The following is a 16,496-nucleotide window of genomic DNA, read 5'->3' on the forward strand; positions in this document are numbered from 1 at the left end:
CCCCCCCCCCTCTGCCGGTGGGCAGAAGCGAATGAACAAAAAAGTGAGAGTCAAGGTCGAGAGCCTTCGGGAACAGAACTCGCAACGACAAACTTCCACAGCCAAGCGAGGACACATCCACGCAAACGCATGCACACATGAGAACCCCTGCGCTGCACAAGAGAAGCGCACCCAACAACAGGGCTTCGCCGGCACGTCCGAAACACATGCAGACGCAGGCGCCTGTATACTCGTAAGTATGTATGTACACATTCCCCCACCCGTCTATATATATATATTTATATATATAAATACATTCGTGTCGGCAAAAAGGCATTTCGATTTCTCGAGAGCATCCAAAAGCGTGGAGAGATCGAACATAACTCGTCACGCCAGTGCACCTGCAGCAGGGTGCGGCAGTCCCTCAGGGTAGCCACGTGGAGCCAACGCACCGAGAGCCAAGAGACACAGGCACGTTTTGGTTTCAAATATCGACGTGGCGAACTGTGGAATGGGCGCCGAAAAGTGAGAAACGACACGCGAGACGGGAGCCTTCCACGGGGTCTTCCCCATTCCATCCGAAGGTCGCGCGAGGAAGCGGTTGCATGCATTTTTTCTCGCCCCAGCCCTGTCGAGAAAGCCCGCCTCTCCTTCTGTATACGCGAATTCAAGGACTCGCGTCTGCCAAAGCGAGGACACGCGCCGCACGAAGGGACTGGGATACGCTCCCCCCCCCCCCCCCCCCCGCCGCCTCGCGCCTCCTGGTCCTGCCTGTCGATTGTATCGCGCGCGCTCTAAGAGTGAGATCCAGCGCGACGCACGGGCCCCGAATCGGCCTGTCCTTCATGAGAAATCGTGACAAGGCGGAGGCGGGTTTTTGTCTCTTTCACGGAAAAAAGAGACGTCGACGCGCGCCGTGGGTCAGAGTCTCCGTGGTCTCCACCGAGCACATCGCGCAGAGACGAAATCGAGATACCTACGCATGCAGATGGGGTGTTGCGGCATCAAAGAGCCGCTCTTTGGGGCTCCCCGGTCTCCCCGTTCATTGAGCAATGGGTTAAAGTCCATCTCAGAAATGCCCATACACGCGCACACCCAGCGCAGCGCGACTCGTGTCGCGCAGATTGCCACGACCGTCAACGGTTTTCACGCAGAGAGGAACGCCAAACAAATTGAAGCGCCGCGCGACGTGTGGAGAGAGACTCGTCCTCTCCTCTCGACGCTCGAGTCGAGCGGCCCGCTGTGGCGAAACCTCCCTTTGGCAGTCCCCCCCCTCCTCAGCCCCGCAGCTCTGGTGGGTTTTTAGCCTCTGGGACACAGCGAACGTGTGCTCCACACGCGCTGATTCTCTCCCCGCTCCCAACTCTCCGACGTCCACTTTCCTCTTCTCTCCCCCATCTTTCTGTGCGCGGCCCCACGCGTTTTTGTCGCCTCCCTCTCGGGTCTGTTTTTCAAGTCGCGTCTGTCCCCGCGGTCCACGCGTGTGGGCCCGCGCGGTCTCCGCTCGCGCCGCCGCGTCGCGGCCTTCCTTTCGCTGCCTCGATCCTTCCACGAAGCCCGCGCTGGTGTGCACCTGCAGCCTCTCTCCCCGTGCGGTTTTCGTCTTCACAGCTCCTCGAGGACACTGCCGACGGCCTCGCCTCCGCGCGCGCGCAAGTCGAGGGCGAGGAGTCGGTTGGTGTCGAAGCGCGCCTTCGCGACGCGCGTCTGCAGCCACTCGAGCATGTCCTCCACGGTTCTCTCTCCGCTGTAGACGAGGGGTGGGTCATGTTTCTTTCCGTGGGGGAAGAGGAAGAGCGTCGGATAGCCCGGAACCTTCATGCCCGGCACCTCGTTGCGTGTGGCGTCGATCTTCGCGATGGTCACGCCGGGGACGTCTCGGAGTCGCGCTGCGAGTTCCTTGTACGCCGGCTCCAGTTTCCGACAGTACCCGCACCAGGGGGCGTAAAACTCGATGAAGACGTCGCCGTCGGCGTCTTTGACAAGCTGTTGAAAGGTCGAACCCACGACGGTTTTCACAGTGCCGCGCGGTTCTTCCTCGTCGCTGACCGCCTCAGACCGGAAATACGGCTCTAGTTTCCGACCGACAAAGTCGTCGAAAAACGTGGAAACGACCGACGGCGACAGCGTGCGAATCGGCACTCGCGCCTGCCCTGATCTGCCGGAGCTTTTCTCCTCGGGCCTGAACTTCAGGGCGGGGTGATGCGGTCCCTCGCTGTCGGCGTTCACGGACATGATGCGAAGCGCAGGGAGCGCGTCTTCGTCGACGCCGAGCAGTTCGAGCATGTGTTTCTCGAACGGAGAGTTCACGCCGCACACGGTCGCGAGGAGCGACTGGCGGTGCTTCCGGGCGCCCTGGAGGAACGCGCGCACGACGGGGTCCGTCGAGGTCTCGGCCTCGACAGCTGCGAGCGCGTTCGGATTCGCCTTGGTGTCCACGATGAGGACTGCCTTTGGGCGCGGATCGGTGAAGAAGTTCTCTGGCAGGCGATCTGCGTCGAAGATGGAAATGAGCGGGAAGCGGAATCGGCCGACAAAGCTCGTGAGCGCCGCGACATCCGAGGGGTTCCCGGTGTACAGGTGGACGTCCGGTTCGTGCGCGTGCTTGGAGAAGACGGCGATGAAGGGCGGGTTCGCGAGGCGTCGCTCGACGTCTGCAGGGATCTTCCCCTTCTGGAGCCGGCGAATGTGCTGGCGGAGATGGTCAATCAGTTGGGCGTCCTGGACGTGGCCGAAAAAGACGTCCTCGCCGAAGCGCCGAGCCACCGAGACGTACGCATTCGCGTCGAATCCGCTCGAGTTGAACGCCCCGACGATGACCAGGTGACCGTGCTCGCGGTTGGACATCATCTCGTCCAAGTGCTGCGTGGAAGTGAGCGACTTGTCGCGGTCCAGGCGCGTCTCCACCCAGTGAACGAGGTGGGTGCGGTGCCGACGGCCCTGGTACGGCTGCCCGCGCCCATCGATGAAGAATTTGAGCGTCGGGAATTCGCGGATGTCTTCAAAGTTCGCAATGTCCTCTTCCTCCACCGAGTCGACGAGGGCGAGAATCACCGGCGGTTCGTGGTGCGCGAGGATCTTCGCCGCCGCGTGGAACTCCGGCAACGTCGCCTTGGACCAATAGCACCACGGTGCGTAGTACATGACCAAGACAAACGGATGGGAGGCGAGAAACTCCTTGTACGTCTCCAGTCCAGACAAGGACATCGCGCCGCTCTCGAGCACCTTCAGCTTGTTTTCCCGCGTCTGTTGCTGCTGCTTCAGACTGTAGCTCTTGGTCGACTTGTCCGAGGCAGCGTCGCCGGCTCGGGCAGCCTCGTCTTCCGCGTTCACGACGCCCGCCTCTCGCGCAGCTGCCGAGACACCCAGGGGCGACGGGAAACGGAACAGAGTGGACGAAGCGCGGGAGGCCGGCCCCGAAACGCTCGCGGAGAGCGCGAAAAGGAGCGCAAGGACGCCGAACAGCGCGCCGGCCATCTTGAACAATACGGTGTGGAGAATGGGTGAAAAACACGAGTGGCGGAAAACGGGGAGAGAATCTCGGCCACGGGGGAAAACTGGGGAAACGGACGAGCGACCGCCGGGTACGCCTGAGACAAACAGACGGGAACGGGAGCGCGGCGCGCTGGCACGAGGAACGAGAAAAGTGGAGACACAGACGGGAAACCCCGAAAAACAAGGGGAACGATTATTTTGCACGACTGGCAACGCCTCGCTTCCGAATTTTGGATTCGACGCTCCCCTCTCTCTCTCTCTGCGACTGGCTGAGAAACAGCCAAAAAAAGACCCCAGACCGCCCCCGGCATGCACGGGGGGGAGCGAAAGATTTCGACGTAAAAGATACACCTTGAAGCCGAGGAAACGAAAAAAGGCAGAAAGGAAAATTGCACACAAAAAGGCAGCTAGCGACACCCTGGCACCGACCGCGGATGTGCACTAGGAAGAGTACATCTGTGCCTTGCGACAACCCCAGCTTCTCCACGTGCTCCAAGTCAGTTTACAGCTGCCGATTCCAGAGCCCTCGAGAGAAGCTCAGAGGTGCTGTCCCACTACGTGAACAGTCCGCGGAACGGTTTGCGCGCGGCGGAGAAACGCGTTTCGTTTGGAAATTTGCGACGATTCGTTTGTTCTCGGCGGCCCAACTCTGCGCGGGAAAACGACGAACGCCCGGGAAATGTGCAAACAGCTGAGTTCCAATGTGAGACGGCTGCAGGAGGGACGGCGGAGGCGCTCGACGACGGGCAAAAGGCAGCCAGCGGCAACGCGTGACAGAGGAAGCCTTAATAGAGACGGGCCAGTTAAGGAACTGCCGACAGAGGAGCGCGTCTGCTGCCTCTATGGTATGAAGACATACACGCGAGGAAGCGCCGCCGAACTGGAGATACAGTATATACACGCCGTCCGCGGCCCACAGAGACTCCCCGGAAGCCAGACAACACAGCGGTTTTTCCTTTTTTTTAGCGATGCTCGTATGTCGCCAGAGAAAACAGAGACGCGTGGTTTCGGCGAAAAGATGTGAGAGGAAAGCGAGAACTACTCTCAGGCGTCTCGGCTAAACACACACGGCGCGGGCGGCGGGCCCCCAACCAGGCGCAAGTGGTGAAGGCGCCTCACCGCGCGATATCTCAATGACAGCACAGAAACTTTGTCGATGGCACAAGCGCATTCGTCCCGAACGGAAGTTTCTCTGGATTGTTTTGTAGCGTGACGCACGAGGATTTGAAAGGATAACTAGCGCAGAGACGGATAACGTCAGTCAGCCCAAGGCTCTTCGGCCCTCGTTGACCTTGAGGCGGGCCATCTCTTCCTGCCGTGGTGTGTGATCTTTCATGGAAAAAGCAATCGAGAGAAGAAATGAGGAAAAAGTACACCCCAGGAGAAGGGAGTTGCTCTGGGACAGGCGAGACAGCGACGAAACCTCCTAGCTCCGACAACAGGCAGCAGAAGACGCGAAGGAAGGAATCCTGAAGGGAACGAACCCGTCCCTAACTGTTGGCTGTGCACTTCAGTTAGCGAGGACTGAGCAGCGGGACCTTTCAAATTCTTTCCCTGCCTGCATGTAGGCAGTCGTGACTCGGCGGCCTGCGGTCTCGCGGTTCCCTGAGCTCCACTGTTCAGTGCGCAATCCAACGGCCGAGCGTGCGAAGCTTCACAATAAACAGCTGTCGAACCCGGCAGCGACACGCCTGTATGCCTGTATGTCTATAGCCACGAGTCATCTGCCCTTGGCAGGAGCACTGGAATCGAAGGCACACTCATCAGACCGGACGACAACCCTGACTGCGTCTCTCTCAGCTCCTGCCGGCGCCAATGAGAATCCCTGGGTCGCGTCTGTAGGGTACTTTCGAACCGTGCAGGGATCAAGCGCCAGCCAGCAGCTACTACACGAGAACAAACCGAAGCCTCTTCAATCGCATCTCTTCTGTAGCGGGGCCAAACGTCGACGGCAGAGGAAACTGGGTCTAGTCAGGCACAGACAAAGAATCGTATGACGCCAGCCGCCTGAACCGTGGCGTGTTTGTCGGGGTACCCCTGAGTTTAAATAACATAGACGCTCGACGTATTCGCGCGTGGCTTTCAAGAGTTTATAGACTTGCCGGTTGTTCGGGTGACGCACTCTGCTGGACAGAGGATCGTGGGCACAGGCGTTTTCCCACGCGTTCTCTGCGACGAGTGGAGACACGTGCTTGTCTAGGCAAGCGTAGCAAGCGAGGTGCGAGATCTGTATTTGGAGCCGAGGAATCTGTAGTGTATCTGCGTCTGCCGCGTGCACCCTGATGCTCCGTACCCCACTGCAAAGCGTGGATTAGAGGTAACGTGACAGAAACGAGTGGAAACGAACAGTAAGGAAAGACCAGTCGAAAAAGCGTGGTAGGTCTTACTCGCACGGCAAACTGGGTGTGCGTACAAGTCTACATATGGCCTATCCACGCTTCGAAATCTGAAGTGAACAACACCAGTCGCCGTCTCGGAAGCGACACAGAATCGGTGAGGCTACTCCAGGATTTGTGTGCGGCGCATCTGAGGCCCACACGACTGTCTTGCAGGCGGCGCCGCGTGGCCTGTGTGTCTTGCTTTATTCGGCATGCGCTCCCAGTTTCATTCGAATTTCTGTTCCTTCGTCTGACATAAGAAAAAAGACACGGAAACAACGTCGAGACATCTCTTTCGTTCCTTTCCGCTCAAAGCGCACGCACACGCCTCGCCCAGTCCACACCCTGCGCGTCTTCACACATCTCACGTGGACGTCTAAAAGTGAAACGTCCCGGAAGCACTTCCGACCCTTCCTTGCACCGCGGAACAAATCGAATGTTGACAAAGACTTTCGAGAAAGTTTTAAGCCTGAGAAGAGCGCGGACTAGGGTCACCAACTTAGCATGTATATATATATATATATATATATATATATATATACACATATCATGTGCACCTCTCTGCGGAGACGCGTTTCGCATTTAAAGATACACTGACAAGAAGAACGGCGTCTCTGACCTCCCCGCCCCTCTTCGGACCCAGTTAGCTTTCTCGCGGGTCTCCTCCTGATTCGTGGCCTTTCTCCGCGGACGCGTCCGCCTCGTCCACTCTCTGCACATGGTTGGCAGTCGAGGCAGGCTGGTTGTCTCCCTGGTCCCCGTTTTCGCTTCGTGTGGCGCCGAGAGCCCCGAGCCGTCCCTTTTCTTCGCGTTGCATTTTCTGGCGCTTGTTGGAGTCGACCAAGATTTGCCTGTAGAATCCACTCTGGACGAGTGCGTCTCGCAAGCTGCCCAGCTGGAGCTCGAGGAATTTCACGACGAGCCGCAGGCGACTGGAGGGCGGCAGGTCGCTGGGGAGAATTTGTTTCTGAATGCACTCGCGAAGGATGGCCAGGTGTTCGTGGAGTTCCACGGCCAGGCGCGCGGACTCGATGTACACCATGTGCGACGCCACAAACTCCGCCAGCAGTTTCCGCAGCGCCTTCAGCTCCTCGGACGCCTCCGGCAACGACGTCGGCTCCAGATCGGATCTGTCGCCCCCGTCCTTCCGCTCCGCATCGGCCTCTTCGCCGTCAGTCTCTTTTTTTGTGTTGTCGGCCCCAGCGACCGCTGGAGCCTCGGCGTTCACCTTCCGGCCTTCTCCCGGGAGTCCGGCGCAGCCGCGGAGGGCGGAGTCTTCGCCAGGGACCACGAGGGCGAGCACGCAGTCGATGCCGCCGCTCCGGATGTTCTTCTCCAGATTGTGCAGCAGTGTCAGAAGCACGGCTTGGTAACACGGCAGCAAGAGCGTCATGTCGTCGCCCTGACTCGCCCCCGAGTTCGACTCCTCGAACATCTGAAGCAGCTCGACTTCTTGCACCTGCTGGCGCCTGAGCTGAACAGCCATCTCGTACGCCTCCTTCACGCCCGCGTGGGGAGAGAGAGACGGCGCCTCGTCTTCCTTCTTCTCCTTGCACAGCTTCTCCTCCTTCTTGTCGTAAAAATACCTTCGCTGGTTCCGGTAGTACACAGCCCACCGCCGGCTCTTCTTGTCCCGCGACACGCCCTTTATCACCGGCAAACTCACTTCTGGACAGTCCGGCAGCACGTAGTACTCGACTGGCGGCGACTCCGTGCCTGTCAGGCCTTGACCGTCGAGCTGAGCACAGAAACAGCAAACAACGCGCACACACCGTCGCCGGGGAAACGGTAGGGACGAGGAACGAGGGAAAACCTCTGCGGATTCCAGGGAAACGTCGACACCATGCAGAGCCACGTCCAGAAAAAACGCTCGACCCTGGTGCACAGGCTGGCGCGACCAAACTCCGTTTTCGACAGTTTTTAAACACGCCCAGAACAGACGCGCAAAACGCGCCGCTTTCCACTCGCCTTTCGTCCCCTTCTCGCGCGTCCTTCTCTCTTCCTTCTCCTTTCCTCTTCCTTCTATCTGCCTTCTCTCTTCTTCCTTCCCTCTTCCTCTTCCTTCTCCTTCCCTTTTCCTTCTCGCTTCCCCTCTGGCTTACTCCTGGCAACGGCTCCTTGACGGGTACAATTTCTCCGTCCTCGAAGACGCCGGGCTTCGCCGCTTGCTGGACCACGTCGCAGGCGAACCGGTAGCTCTTGAAGAAGCCCCAGCGCCGGAGAGGAAAGCGCTTGGTGATCGGCACTGTGCTGTCTTCTGTCTCCAAGTACCGAGCCAGGAACTGGTACTGGTGGGGATCGTAAACCACACCTGGGACAGGGGGCAGCTGGGCAGCACGCGCCGCCAGGGACACGAGACGACTCCCTGAGAAAGGAGAAGAAACCCAACACGAACACGCGCAGGCGAAACCGGAAAAGTGTGGAGAGGAGCAAGACAAGGGATCAAGAAGTGGAGAAGCGGCGACAAAAGAGCGAGAAGCCCCCTTGGTTGCAAGAGAGGCGAAGCAGAAGTGAGTGGGGAGGTGAAGAAGAGGAAGAAGAGGAGAATCGGCGCCCACCAATGAACGCAAGAGACGGCAAGCCAGAAAAGAGAAAACAGACGCCACCAAGAAGACCCTCTGTGAAGGACATGTTGAAGCTGTCTGCAGAGAAGCGTACAGGCCAACAAGGTGACCGACGCTTTCCTTGGGAACGGCCTCGACACACGTTTGCACATCTACATGTGCGTACTATGCATGATTTGCATGCCGTACATGTAAATCCTGTTCCGATACCATGAACGTGCCATATATGTATATGCACATGCTTTGATACGTTTGTGTGTGTGTGTGTGTGTGTACGGAGCCGTCTCTCACGGAGAGAAGGCCTTAGCTGGCGAGCTTCTCTGACGACAGCGGCGCAATTCTGCTTTCTCCTGCATGTTTTTGAGACACCTACCGTTGGTTGTCTTTGGAGCAGGCATGAGGAGGGCATCGACCAGAAGACGATGAAGGCCAGCGAGGCCTTCTTGTTCAATCCACTTGAGCACAATGTGTCCGCCTGTTCGGTCGTCTTCGTCTTCCCCACTGTCTTCGCCTCTGTCTCCCTTTTGCGCTTCGTCTTCCTCTCTCTTTTCTGCCGACTCGGCCCCCGCACTCGCTGACTTGCTCCTCGGGTCTCGGCACTTCCGGGACGCGCGCCGCTTTCTCTCGTCGCCCCACAAGCCTGTCCCTGGGCACATTCGAGGAGCTGCCGAAATCTCAATCTGTCGCAAGCTGACTGCGGGGACGGCGCACGGCATCGCTCCGAAAACCTTCTGCTGCATAGTCTGTCCGACTCCTGGTCCTCCCGGCGCCATCCCCATATGGGGGGTTCCGGCGCCGCCAGGGGTCGCGCCCCCGGGCCCCGGGACGGACCCCACCCCGGGGGCGACTGCCAGGGGCATCGGACCCGCGGGCACTGGGCCAAGTGCCCCGTTCGGGCCGGGAGTCCCCATTTGCGGGTGCATCGGCATGGCACCCTGGGGCACAGGGACGACGGGGAACACGGGAGAGGCGCCGGGGGCAGTCGCAGGCTGCAGAGGCCCAGTGCCTCGCGCGTTCAGCGAGGCAGAAGGATCGAAGGGGGCGGGACCGCTGAGAGGCCGGTACTGCGAAAGGAGGAACTGAGAAGACGAGAGAGGCGGGGGCTGCGAATGACTCACGTTGCCGCTCCCGACCGAAGAGGAAAACGCCGCCAGCTGCTGCGCAAAGGCAGCCGACCCCACCGCGGCCGTCGAGAGGTTCACAGAGGGTGGAGACATGTTTGGGTGGGCAGAAGACTGGACAGGGGCCGAGTGCATCGGCAGAGGCGAAGGAAGGTGTGGATTCTGCGTCATTTGCGCAGTCAACGGGGGCCCTCCCGGACCCGGATGGGTGTCGCCCACGAGGCCGCCGCTCCCGGCCTGGCCAGGACTCTGAGACGCATGGTGAAAAGAAGAGTTCATGAAGGTACCAGACTGCGACGCTCCGTCGGCAGCCATTGCTGGAGGCCCCTGCGGCGCAAATGGCATTCCTCCCGGATATCCAGGAGCCATGCCGTCCGGCGCGCCCCATCCGAGGGGCGACGCGCCCGCGCCGCCGTTGGGGACCTGTCCGGACTGCGCCATGTTGCCCAGGGAGGCAGAGGAAGCAAGGAGCGAAGAGTCGCAAAGGGAAGATCCTCCGGAGACAGGAGAGCTATGTGGATTGCCTGAGAGGACGCCGTGCCCGTCTGACGAAGACATGTCAGCCATCGTGGCGGGCGTCAGAGTGAATCATTGGAAACCGCAGGGAGATTCTCGTGCGGACAACGACGCCCACGCCGGAGAGGCGAGCACGAGAGAAAACAGAAACAAAGGCACGGCCGTTTCTTCCGAGAGGACGCGCGGGCGAACAGAGACAAGGCAATAGAAAAACTCGAGTCAGAGGGCTGGAGGAGACGGTCAGCGAAGGCGACGCAGCGGCGCCGGGCATCGCTTCGGCAAAAATCCAGAGGGGGGAATTCGATGCGGCACAGATGTGGGAGACGAAGCGGGTAAACTGGGAAAAAACCAGGCGGGAAACGCAAAAAAAGACGGAAACGGAGAAACACGGTACGGCTGGCGGGCGCGCCGTGGCGGGAAGGCGTCAAACAAACTGCGGGTACACGGACTGGGGAAACGAGGGAAGGACAGGAAGGAAAAAGACAGCCGCTAAGACAAACGTGAAGGGTGAGCAGGTGGAGAGGAAAGAGGGAAAACGACAAAGAACTCCGGAGACAGGTCTTGCCCTCCAACTCTTTTTTTCTTGCCCACGCGCGCAGAGACGACAGGCCGAGCAGATGGCGGCCAAGAAGTGAATCGTCGCTGTTAGTAGATCAGCGGGAAATTGGGGAAAATACGGGAGATGCCAAAGAAGACAGGACCGCAGAGCTCCGAGGAAACGGAGCGCAGAAGCAGGACGCGTGCTGCAGTGCGAGAATCTCGAAGATTTTCCACCGGAAAAACGACGCAGGCCTCCCCCGGCGTATAGCCACCTCTTTATAGAGTTCACGGTAATCGAGAGAACCTAAGAAGATCGAAAAGCTACTCCGCTGAGGAAAGCTGTTGCAAACTGACCGATGACTGAAAAGCACGCCGTCCTACGCGCTTCTGGGCCACATGCAACCGTCACACAACATCAACCCAGGACGGAAACTAGAGACACAGGCCGGTCTACATGCACCCAGGGAGAGCGACGGTCTCGTCTTTGTGGAGAGAAATCGCGGGAAAAGGGACCTCTTGTTTTGAATGCGGAAAAAGGACACGGTGGAAAAAACTCACGGGAAACAGAGAAAGAACCCCCCGAAAAGGAAAAGTTGAAAGCAGATGCAGAGAATCCTCCCTCGTGCCGAATACTGGCAGTGTTCCTTTCCCGCTTCCCGGCGTATGCAGGCCGCCTCTCTTTAGCTAGCACCGATACGGATTTCCACGGAGATGTGTGAAGCCGAGCAACTGAGCCTGTAGAGAGGCTTCTGAGCGTTCTTTGCCGTTTCCTTCAAGTTTCCATTCCCTATCTGTGAATCGGAACGAGGGAAGGTTTATACGGTGTTTCACGCGGTGACCTCTCCGGACTGGTCTGAACTGTCCGCCCTGCGAAAAAGAACAGTTTGCGAGTAAGCCGTTTTTAGCTGTCTTTCCGCTTACACACAGCTTCACTCACAAATCCAGTAGCGTTCGGATTGGAATTGGCAACGCCACCCAGAGCTTCGTTCGTGATGGCTTCCAAGAACTGAACGGCAAACGCGAGTTGTCCGTGTGTATGTGTGTGTGTGTAGACTGTACACGAGGTGTGCCACAGAGAGAGACATGCCATGGTTGTTTTGCGGAGCTTTGATAACAGGGAAGAGATTAACAGAGCAGCGCGGAGAAGAAATGCATCATGTGAAGTCGAGACGGGATTGCTTTTGGTGTCCGGGAATAGCGCGGCTGCAGGTATAAAACGCAGCTACCCGGGGGATCTTCAGAACTCACTCTTTCCGTAGTACGAGAAAGCTACGTACAGTTGTGTTAGCTGTGTCTGAAGGAAAGAACTGCCTGGTGTGAATGTCGGAAATATCCAAGAAATCCAAGTCCACCGACACCTGTCTACCTGGAAGGAAGCCGGACGTAGAACGCAGTTTGAGCTGCCGGCAAGACAGGGAACGGGGTCTCGTGACAGCACGCGTGAAAGGAAGCGAATCCGGCACACAAATGTGTTTACCATGTAAAAACAGTCTGCGTGAGCGAATCTGAGGAGTAACTAGCGCGCGTGTGTGACGCCGTTAGGCCCAACTCCAGCGTGGCCGCAGTGACACTGGGCGGGAAGCCCCGGTACCACTGCATAGTTGATTGCTATTTTAGGTTCGATGGAACTCCGAGAGACTGCGAACTCCTGTGGGTTGTTCTGCTCGCTGCATAAAAAGGAGAAACTCTCCTTTTCCAGGCTCAGAAAGTGTGGCAGCCGCGCGTGCCTGCTGACACAACGTGGCTTGGCGGTACATCGGCACTCTCTGTTTCCACAGCAGTCTTTTAGTGCCCAGAAGTTTCGGGCTTTTCACGTGCGTACTCAATAAAGCACTTGCCTTCTCGATCGCGTGCACGACGACTCGACTTATCCCCCTGGCAAGGCAAATAAACAAGCTGACGACATTTTAAGCACGGGAGAACGCTCCGTCCCTAATTGTGGCACATGTCACCTCTCTCGCGTAGTCTGGTTTCCCCCGTCGCATCTGGCGGCTCCAGGCGCCCCGCGCTCAGCTCTCGCAAACGCGCCTACAGCCCCACAAAAGCGACAGCTTTTTGAGGGAAGGCAAGCACCTAAAGGGTAGAAGATTGTTTCTCCACTGCGCCGCCTCGCAGCGCCTTCACCTGAGAAGGCGAGTCGGGCGACTGTCCAGGCCTGCTAAGCGTGCAGTTCCTCGCGATTCCCCGGAAGGAGCGTCGGTCCTCAGAGAAAGTCGCGTTTGACCGTTGTGTGTCTGTGCATGCGGCCAGACGTTTGGAACCCCAGCGTTGAGAGAAAAGCTAGCTCGTCCCGCTGAGAACGGAGTTGGCGCATCTGGACTACGAAAAGTCATGCTATCGCAACTTTGCCGAGCGAGACGTGCACTGCTATGGCTTCTCAGTGATTGATGGAGCGTTCCTTTCACATTCTCGCGAAAGAAAACGAGACGTTTGTGGGGCGTCCGATGGCAGCGCGGCAACCCGCAGCCAAAGGGTTTTCCCCCGTCCCTGCAGTGGCTGCGGTCGTGGAGCCAGACGACAGGAGCGCAGGGGTAGTGGTTGAATGCCTTCTGCATCCGACAAACAGCTGGAGACGGCGCCGGTATCCTCTAGCGACAACTTTATCGCAACTCGCATCTGAAACGGAACAGGCTCTCGCGCGCCCCGCAAAAGTCGTTTCGATTTCCCGGCGTGCCGACAAGAAAGGCCTCCCCAGCGCTCCATTGCCTCTCACCGCTGACCTCAGATCTTTGGGGGCAACGGCGGGGGGTTACATGATTCTGGAAGTCGCGTTGAGAAGGACAGATGAAGACGGAAAGGAACTTGGAGAGGAAGACGGCGCCCGGAACGCGGAGGTGGGAAACGCAGATGAGGCAGCGGCAAAGAAGCGTGCTGCTCTGGAAGAAAACTCGGAAGAAAACGGGAGGGAACACAAACCGAACCAGGTCGAAGATTGTCAGTTTGTTCCAGGGCGTTCTGTAGGCGTGCCCTCAGCACTCACCATTGCGATTGAGAGATGGAGAGCGTTCTCGTCAGGTATCGTCCTCGCACCTCTCTCACACTCATATAATTCTGTAGCTCCCTGGCCTATACCAGAAAGCGACGCGTTTCTCGAGATCGTATCCGTGTAACAGGTACTTCCGTTCCTTCCCTAAAGCGTGTAGCACGTGGCTGAGAGCGATTTTCGTGCAGTCTAGTTGAACCTCATCTGCTGGCAGGAGTACATATGCACCGTTGCTCCTCGTCAGCGCTGCCTCATTTCCTGTGTCCTCGCCTTCTGGCTGCCTTAGACGAAGGCTTCCACTGATTTGGTTCCTGCTCTACTGCTGGGCTTCGCCGTGCTGCGTAATACACACGCTTGACAAAAATGGCCTGATCCCTGCTTTGCGCGAAAAACGGTTGAGGTGTCTTGGTAAACGCTCAGTCTAGTCTGCAGTGTAAGCGTCGCCATGCCTGACACCCTTTCGCACAAGAACGAGCAGCGACATCGCTCATTAGCATCTGTGGGTTTCCGTCATGTTCGAATCAGAATCCGTTCTTGGCGTTGCGCCTGGTGACGAGACGGCAACGCACTGCACGGCGGGCGCGCAGACGGTTGCGAATGCGGCGTCGTCCTTGCCGCCAAAGACCAAGTTTCACACGGAGACGCAAACGCGCCGCTGGCACACGGAGGGCGTGCAACTTAAGCGAGAAGGCGCGGTTCAGATGGAGAAACCGGGGTTGTCCATCGCCCAGAAGCACGACAAGACGATGTACCCGAGACCGTACTTCACCGCCGACGCCCTGGACGCCTTGAAGGCCGAGAAGGCAGTCATCGTGCAAGCTCACGTACGAGGCTTCCTGGCACGACAAAAAGCATCAAAACTCCGGCGTGCCAAGCAGGAAATAATCGACCGCGAAGAAGAAGAGAAGGCTGCCGCAAAAAGAGAGCACGAGATGCGGCAAAAGCGCCTCCGGAATCGATGCCAGCACCCCGAGACCTACGCGGATTTTGCCGTTCTGTACCAGGAACTCGAATCCTGGAGAGTTCAAGAGACTGCACGCATTAAGCACACCTTTGTGAGCGATGTTCATCGGCGCCAAGCCTTCAAGGAACTGCTCCACAGAGAAACAGATCTTTTGCAGCATATTGAGGAATTGAAGTTGCAGGCTATGAAGGAAAGTCGCAAAGAAAAAAAGCTACATTTCCTGGAGACCACGGCTAGACCCTTTGCCTGGGCTTGCCCGTCGACAGGCGACGTCATCACTGTTTTCACCCCCGAAACCATGTGGGCAGAGGAACTGCGGAAACTGTACGTGGACCTCGAAAACCTCGCAGTTGACACAGCCACTCGACTTGAGATCCTTCATCGCCTTCAAGCAACCGTGGCAAATGCAGCGCCAGGCCGCGATCAGAAGCGCAGGCTGAAGACAGTGAGTCTCAACGAGGAGATCGTCGAGCTCTGCCGACGCGAAATCGATTGCCTCCGCCGCGGAACAACACAGACGGCCAAACTCAGTGGTCTTAGACAACGTCTCTCTCACGCGTTCTGGTACCTTTTGCAATCTCCTGCCTTTAACCCACAAGCCGCTCGCTACCTGAAACTCCCCGCGTGAGATCCCAAGAGAAAGTGTTCTCATTCCCTCACTGCTTTTGCCTCTTTTTTCCATTTAAAACGAGGGAGGACACCGCTGAGTGCGTCGCCAGGCTGGTGAGGTGAGCTACAGTTTAGCCGCGAATTTCTAGAGAGAGGCAGACAACCGCGCTCTTTTTAGGATTGCTGTATCTGCGTACAAGCGATCCACGATCCAGCAAAACGGGCTGCAGAGCTGCCGTCTCTTCCATTAAACACAAGCACGTCGCTCCGTTGGCATGGAGAAACACGGAAGGAATGAACTGTTTTACTCGGGACCGAGACCTGTGCAAGCCTGACAATTTTCTTGCCGATTGACAAGGCGATATATCCACCGTAACTGCTGCATTTTTCACACCTCCAAACACCAAAAGAGAATAAAAACTTCCGCCCTCTCTCGTGGTGTCTCCGTCAACCACAAACAGTTGCACGCATCCACACACGCAGACTACCACCTAAAAACATGCGATGCGTTGGACTTATCCGCGAGAAATCCGCGACCTCCTCACGCCCCAGGCCCTCTCCGGAGAAAGGGAACGGCCAACGAGCCGGCACAGAAGCGATGTCGATCGGAAAAAGAATATATGAAACGTGGAACCTCGCTGTAGCTTCACACGAGCTAGGAATGTTCTATAAGGGCGAAAAACGAGACCTCAGCGTCGCAGATATGCTGCGCCACTCATCCGTAAAGCGTTTCTCTCTTTGTCCTGGTTCTCCACTTCCGCTCACCTCTTTTGCTGTCTCGCCCTTCCACGAGAATGCCACATACAAAAAGAAACTGAAGCACTTGCTGCATCGGCACGCCCTCCCTGTGGCTTCACTCCAACTCCTCCAACAGACACAAGGTGGTAAAAATTAAAACGACAGCCTGAGGCCGTGCTACCGACCTGCAACCGTTCGCCTAAACATGCTGGTGTTTTGCGTCAGACGGCGTGTCCCTCCCCGACACCTGCGTTGAACGCCGTGCCAACCGGAAATGGAAACACAAAAGGTGAACCTTCTCGGCGGCCAAGAACGGGGCCGAGTACTGGGTCAGAAACTGCCAGTACACCGGCGACGGCAATTCACGCTCCCCGTTGAAACCTGCTGTCGGGTTTAATCCAGGGAGACGGGGGAGATGTCGCAACCGAAGGAAATAGATTGCTTTCCCCGCCATCCTGATTTCCATGTCATATTTCACCATTGCCCCTCGACCCTCCTTGAGCGGGACGAGGACAAACTAAACCTCGTCTGCATGCACCCCGCCGCGCGTTCACCCGCGCCGCCACCCCTTTCTCCTCTATTTCCAACATATACACATCCCTCCGTATA

The 16,496-nt window shown here is 57.7% G+C and overlaps 3 protein-coding genes across 3 annotated transcripts; 1 reads left to right on the forward strand and 2 right to left on the reverse strand.

Moving 5' to 3' along the window:
• Window positions 1-1,584: 1,584 nt before the first annotated feature.
• On the reverse strand, window positions 1,585-3,456 carry NCLIV_048460 (putative thioredoxin; the record flags this gene model as incomplete). The annotated part of the gene is made up of 1 exon (XM_003884398.1): window positions 1,585-3,456. The coding sequence occupies one exon, from the start codon at window positions 3,454-3,456 to the stop codon at window positions 1,585-1,587; it is 1,872 nt and encodes a 623-aa protein (XP_003884447.1).
• A 3,039-nt stretch (window positions 3,457-6,495) lies between these two features.
• NCLIV_048470 (uncharacterized protein) lies at window positions 6,496-10,104 on the reverse strand (the record flags this gene model as incomplete). Its single annotated transcript, XM_003884399.1, has 3 exons — window positions 6,496-7,590; window positions 7,955-8,217; window positions 8,790-10,104. 3 exons carry the CDS (start codon window positions 10,102-10,104, stop codon window positions 6,496-6,498), a joined length of 2,673 nt encoding a protein of 890 aa, XP_003884448.1.
• A 2,933-nt stretch (window positions 10,105-13,037) lies between these two features.
• On the forward strand, window positions 13,038-15,168 carry NCLIV_048480 (putative IQ calmodulin-binding motif domain-containing protein; the record flags this gene model as incomplete). The annotated part of the gene is made up of 3 exons (XM_003884400.1): window positions 13,038-13,427; window positions 14,102-14,230; window positions 14,278-15,168. The coding sequence occupies 3 exons, from the start codon at window positions 13,038-13,040 to the stop codon at window positions 15,166-15,168; spliced, it is 1,410 nt and encodes a 469-aa protein (XP_003884449.1).
• Between the last annotated feature and the right edge of the window lie 1,328 nt (window positions 15,169-16,496).

The sequence above is a fragment of the Neospora caninum genome, chromosome X, assembly GCF_000208865.1.
Source record: "Neospora caninum Liverpool complete genome, chromosome X".
Lineage (NCBI taxonomy): Eukaryota > Apicomplexa > Conoidasida > Eucoccidiorida > Sarcocystidae > Neospora > Neospora caninum.